The following is a 6194-nucleotide window of genomic DNA, read 5'->3' as shown; positions in this document are numbered from 1 at the left end:
TGTGCCAAGGGCTATTCCAGTGGTGCCCGAAACATAAAAGGTTTGAGATCATCAACATGTGTCCTGTCCATCTCCTGACGTCCTCCCTCCAGAAGGACTCTAGGTGTATCTTTGTTTTAGCAAAGGGCCCTGTCTCTACTTCCTGATGAGGTGAGAATCTGGTTTTAATATGACCAACATCAGTAAGAAAACAATAAAAACAGTAATGTTCTCAGCTTGAGAAACTGTCCCAGAAATTCCATTCAGTCAAATATGGTTAAAGAGGGGCCTTTCTCCTACATTCATCTCTCATCCTCACAGTGTTGCCTACCATACAAGGATAAACAGAAAAATATTTCAATGTCCCAGAAAAATATTGATATAATTATTGGCATTTTGAGCAAGAACCCCCGTGCATAGGATATGCCTATTTAAGAGTTCACACTGCATTTCCCTCTCCTCATATATATAATATTTCTCATCTCACACTGACATCCTAGTGATGTCAGTGCCATCACAAGTTTTATCTCTCATACTGATTTCACCACCAGCCTTTCTTTACAAAGTTACAACTGTAAGACAGGAAGCCAATATTGAGAGTTTTCCAAAATATGGTAAAACTAAGAACTGGAAGCAAATGAGAACCACTCTGCAGGAAAGCACCCCTCCCAGCGGCCAGGCTAAGCAGAGCCATCATTAATGGTCAACCCCAACTGTGGAAACTCTTTCTCACCAGTTCTGAATCCAGTTCCAGATGTGCCACTGCCTTCTGTTGATGTTGTAGCCTCTGAAGGAAGAAAATGGTGAAGGGTGAGTAATGAGGATTTGTGATATGAGAGAATAATTATGTTGATATTGTATCATTGGAGACATAATGATATTGAGTTTAAATGTGGAGATTTCTTCTTTTGAACATGTCTGTGTGGGGACCCCCATGTATAATGATTGTCCTAGTGAATTCCTGTGTAGGACTTAAAAATGAGAAAGATAACGCCATCAACACACCATTAGCTCCCTCTTCAGTACTGAAGCGGCTGTGTGTCCTTGAATGAACAGAAGACCTATCCTTAGGATCTCTGTTTCTGAGGGAACAATACTGCCCATAACTTTCCACAATGTCCTTCCTTGCCCACCTAAGGATCATTGTTGCTACTGGAGTTCCTTTTGCCAAGATCCTAGTGAAAGAGAAAGGAGGTCTTATGTCACACTCACCTGTTTCACTTCCAGTCCCTGGACTCCCAGGTGTGACAGAGGTGCCTAAAGGAAGAAAAAGGCAGATGATGCTTCATCTTTGTAAAAGTTCGTCATCAATTACCTGAAGGCTTTTGACACTGTAAGGTTTAAAGTAGAAATGTGTGACTCTAATACTCTCCTATGGTGAATTTACTTAGTGATCCTACCTGGCTTGGTTTTCTGTGAACTGCTGCTGGCTCCAGGTGAAAGTGTTGTGGTACCTATTAACACAAGTAGTGTGAGCTTCAAAATAAATACACATTTCATGATTCCACAAATAATTATTAAGCATCTTTTCTGTGTAATAATATTTTAAGCATTTAGATATATCAGTGAACAGAATATTCAACGATCCCTCCCCTAATGTGGCTTACATTCTAGCAACTGGAGACCAACAGTGATCAACAAACGTGATTAACTCAAAGTGACAGATGTTAGTAAAGGCTATAAGAAAATGTACAACCATATATAAAGGTTGGGGCCTTGATAGGCAGGAGCAGGGCCACAGGGTGGCCTAATACCTGCAAATCAAAGAACTAGCTCTGTAGGCCTGGGCCTTGTAATCTAGATGTGGAAATATGAAAATATGGTTTTCAGGCTGATCTAAGTTTGTGACTCTGGCATGCTGTGTTCCCAGAGGAAATACAGGCCCATTTCCTTTGCCCACACTCAAACTCATGTGTTTACTCTACAGACAAACAGGGAGTTGGTTAAAAACCCCTGATATTCAGTTTAAGATAAAACTCACCTCCTACAAGTCCTGCTTGGGTAGTCCCACTTCCTTCTGTGGAAGTAGTGGCCTCTGATAGAGAAAAGAAGGGAAGGAGTAACACTACGTGGTGGGAAATCACACACTTGGCTATTGTCAGAATAGATCATACAAGCTACCAATGTCACATTTTTACTGTATTTTCAGATTTGCCTGTGACATATCTTCCTTGTTCAAGAGGTTTTCCAGAGACTTTTCCAGTATTACTTACAAGAAGAAAATAGTGGTGATCCTAGCTCAATTTTTTTTCTCATCCAGTGATTTAAATAAAAATCTACATCTTCATGTAATAGCAAACTACAACCCTGTCACTTTTACTGCCAAGAAGTCATCCAAAGTGCCCCATGAAACATTTTTTTTTCTATAACTATTTTACTGAGTTCTCAATTATCATGTCTCTTTTCATGGAGGGAACATAGAAATCTCTCTATATATACTACCTATTTATTGGTCATTGATTAGACTCATGGTTGTCTACTGAAGGTCCTTGGAAGATCAGGCAATAAGGAGGCAATGTAATGTCCAGCTGATCTTTTAAAAATCTGAATTTTCCCAACAAAACATATATAAATAGTGTAGAAAATTTTTGGGAGATTGCTTTAAGAAGGTTGTTATGAAATGTAGGTGCTAGCTCAGCACCACTCCCCTGTGTCTATTAAAATTCTAGTTGTGCCACTTTGAATGTCGTGGCCACAGGGGAAATAGGGTGGAAAAGCAGTAATTAAAGAATATTTCAGGATCTCTGAAAATACATGGTGGTAGTCCCACAATGAATAATATCAGTGCAGACAACTAACCTGTGAGAGGGCATGAGAAAATCCTATGTCACCCTGTTGCCTCCCCTATGTTGGAAGTTCCAGGAGCAAGAGCTGTGTCAAGGGCTATTCCAGTAAAGCCCGATACACAAAAGGTTTGAGATCTTCAACATGTGTCCTGTCCATCTCCTGACGTCCTCCCTCCAGAAGGGCTCCAGGTATATCTTTGTTATAGCAAAGGGCCCTGTCTCTACTTCCTGATGAGGCGAGAATCTGTTTTTGCTATGACCAATATCAGTAAGAAAGCAATAAAACAGTAACATTCTCAGCCTGAGAAACTGTCCCAGAAATCCATTCAGTCAAATATGGTTAAAGAGGGGCCTTTCTCCTAAATAGGGGTTCATGTCTCATCCTCACAGGGTGCCTACCCTGCAAGGATAACCAGAAAAGTAGTTCAAAGTCCCAGAAAAATATTGATATCATTATTGGCATTTTGAGCAATAACCCCTTTGTATAGGATATGCCTGTTTGAGTTCACATTGCTTTTCAATTTCCTCAGATATATAATATTTCTCATCTCACACTGACATCCTAGTGATGTCTGTGCCATCACAAGTTAAATCTCTCATACTGATTTTACCACCAGCCTTTCCTTACATAGTTACACCTGTAAGACTGGAAGCTAATATTGAGAGTTTTCCAAAGTATTGTAAATCTAAGAACTGGAAGCAAATGACAACCATTCTGCAGGAAAGCACCTCTCCCAGCAGTTAGGCTAAGAAGAGCTATCATTAATGGTAAACCCCGAACTGCAGAAACTCTTCTCACCAGTTCTGAATCCAGTTCCAGATGTGCCACTACCTTCTGTTGATGTTGTAGTAGCTGAAGTAAGAAAATGGTGAAGGGTGAGGAGTGAGGATTTGAGGTATGAGAGAATTATGTTGATATTGTATCAGTGGAGACACAATGATATTGGGTTTAAATATGGAGATTTCTTCTTGTGATCCTATCTGTGTGGGGACCCCGAGATATAATGATTGCCCTAGTGAATTCCTGTGTAGCACCTAAAATGATTGCCCTAGTGAATTAATGTGTAGCACCTAAAAATGACAAAGATAAAGCCATCAACACAGCATTAGCTCCCTCTTTGGTACTGAAGCAGCTGTGTGTCCTTGAATGACCAGAAGACCTTTCCTTAGGATCTCTGTTTCAGAAGGCCATGAACTGTCAATGACTTTCCACATTTTTTTCTCCTGACCACCTATATAACATTGTTGCTACTGGAGTTCTCTTTCTCATAGGTCCCAGTAGAGTGAAAGGAGTCCTTATGTCACCCTCACCTGTCTCAGTTCCAGTCCCAGGACTCCCTGGTGCAACAGAGGTACCTAAAAGGGAAAGAAGGGCCCATTGTGTTTTAATCTTCGTAACAGTTATTTATCAATTATCTGAGGGTTCCTGACATTCCAAGGTTTATAGTAGAACTTTGTGACTCTAATACTCTCATATGGTGAATTTACTTAGTGTCCCTACCTGGCTTGGTTTTCTGTGAACTGCTGCTGGCTCCAGGTGAAAGTGTTGTGGTACCTATTAACACAAGTAGAGTGACCTCAAAATAAATACTCATTTCATGATTCCACAAATAATTATTAAGCATCTTTTCTGTGTAATAATATTTTAAGCTTTTAGATATATCAGTGAACAGAATATTCAAAGATCCCTCCCCTAACGTACCTTACATTATAGCAACTGGAGATCAACATGATCAACAAACATGGTAAGTCAAAGTGACAGATGTTAGTAAAGACTATAAGAAAATGTTCAACCATATATAAAGGCTGGGGCCTTGATAGGCAGGAGCAGGGCCACAGGGTGGCCTCATACCTGTCAATGAAAGAACTAGCTCTGTAGGCCTGGGCCTTGCAATTTAGATGGGGAAATATGAGAATATTGTTTTCAGGCATATGTAAGTTTGTGTCTCTGGCATGCTGTGTTCCTAGAGGAAATACAGGCCCATTTCCTTTGCCAACCTTCCCTCTCAAGTGTTTACTCTACCACACAAGAGGGATTTGATTGAAAAAGCCAGAGAATCAGTTTAAAATAAAACTCACCTCCTACAAGTCCTGCTTGGGTAGTCCCACTTCCTTCCGTGGAAGTAGTGGCCTCTGATAGAGAAAAGAAGGGAAGGAGTAAGACTAGGTGGTGGGAAAGCACACACTTGGCTATTGTCAGAATAGATCTTACAAGCCGCCAATGTCAAGTTTTTACTTTATTTTCAGATTTGCCTATGACATATCTTCCTTGTTCAAGAGATTTTCCAGAGACTTTATCAGTATTACTTACAAGAAGAAAATAGTGGTGGTCCTAGCTCAATTGTTTTTTCACCACATGATTTAAATAAAAATTTACATCTTCATGTAATACCAAACTATAACCCTGTGACTTTTAGTGATAAGAATTCATCCTTATATGACTCACGTAACATTTTTTTTCTGTAACCATTTTACTGAGTTCTCAGTTATCATGTCTCTTTATAGCGAGAAGAGAGAAATATCTCTTTATACTACCGATTTATTTGTCATTGCTTAGACTCATGGTTTTCTACTAAAGGCCCTTGTAGGCTCAGGCAATAAGGTATCAATAAAAAGTCTAGCTTATCTTTTAAAAACCTGAACTTATATATATAGTGTTGAAAATTTTTGGAAGATTGCTTTAAGCAGGCTATCATGAAATGTAGGTGTTAGCTTAGCAGCATTCCCCTGTGTCTATTCCAATTCTAGTTGTGCCACTTTGAATGTTGTGGCCACTGGGGGAAATAGGGTGGAAAAGAGATAATGAAAGAATGTTCCAGGATCACTGAAAATACATGGTGGTAGTCCCACAATGAATAATATCAGTGCAGACAACTAACCTGTGAGAGGGCATGAGAAAATCCTATGTCACCCTGTTGCCTCCCTTATGTTGGAAGTGCCAGGAGCAACAGCTGTGCCAAGGGCTATTCCAGTGGTGCCCGAAACATAAAAGGTTTAGGATCTTCAACATGTGTCCTGTCCATCTCCTGATGTCCTCCCTCCAGAAGGGCTCTAGGTGTATCTTTGTTATAGCAAAGGGCCCTGTCTCTACTTCCTGATGAGGTGAGAATCTGGTTTTAATATGACCGACATCAGTAAGAAAGCAATAAAAACAGTAATGTTCTCAGCATGAGAAACTGATCCAGAAATCCAGTTAGTCAAATATGGTTAAAGAGGGGCCTTTCTCCTACATTCATCCCTAATACTCACAGTGGTGCCTACCATACAAGGATAAACAGGAAAATATTTCAATGTCCCAGAAAAATATTGTTTTAATTATTGGCATTTTGAGTGAGAAGCCCTGTGCATAGGATATGCCTGTTTAAGAGTTCACATTGCTTTTCCCTCTTCTCATACATATAATATTTCTCATCTCACACTGACATCCTA

General features: G+C 39.9%; 1 protein-coding gene and 1 long non-coding RNA gene across 2 annotated transcripts in view; one reads left to right on the top strand and one right to left on the bottom strand.

The window, feature by feature from the left end:
• The window catches only part of MUC19 (mucin 19, oligomeric), a 114087-nt gene that overhangs the window by 25848 nt on the left and 82045 nt on the right, over window positions 1–6194 (bottom strand). The window contains exons 76-83 of the mRNA XM_014529528.1: window positions 4845–4898; window positions 4267–4320; window positions 4077–4121; window positions 3565–3618; window positions 1961–2014; window positions 1380–1433; window positions 1192–1236; window positions 713–766 (exon numbers count right to left, since the gene is read on the bottom strand). Of these exons, the coding sequence (XP_014385014.1) occupies window positions 713–766; window positions 1192–1236; window positions 1380–1433; window positions 1961–2014; window positions 3565–3618; window positions 4077–4121; window positions 4267–4320; window positions 4845–4898 (414 nt within the window). The remainder of the gene's footprint in view (window positions 1–712; window positions 767–1191; window positions 1237–1379; window positions 1434–1960; window positions 2015–3564; window positions 3619–4076; window positions 4122–4266; window positions 4321–4844; window positions 4899–6194) is intronic.
• Window positions 5349–6194, top strand: part of LOC106723971 — a 4323-nt gene continuing 3477 nt past the window's right edge. The window contains exon 1 of the long non-coding RNA XR_001359723.1: window positions 5349–5757. This is a non-coding gene — a long non-coding RNA (uncharacterized LOC106723971). The remainder of the gene's footprint in view (window positions 5758–6194) is intronic.

This window comes from Myotis brandtii, unplaced genomic scaffold (assembly GCF_000412655.1).
Source record: "Myotis brandtii unplaced genomic scaffold, ASM41265v1 scaffold686, whole genome shotgun sequence".
In the NCBI taxonomy this organism is placed as follows: Eukaryota; Metazoa; Chordata; class Mammalia; order Chiroptera; family Vespertilionidae; genus Myotis; species Myotis brandtii.
The sequence above is the reverse complement of the archived record's forward strand: the minus strand, read 5'-3'. Positions and strand labels throughout refer to the sequence as shown.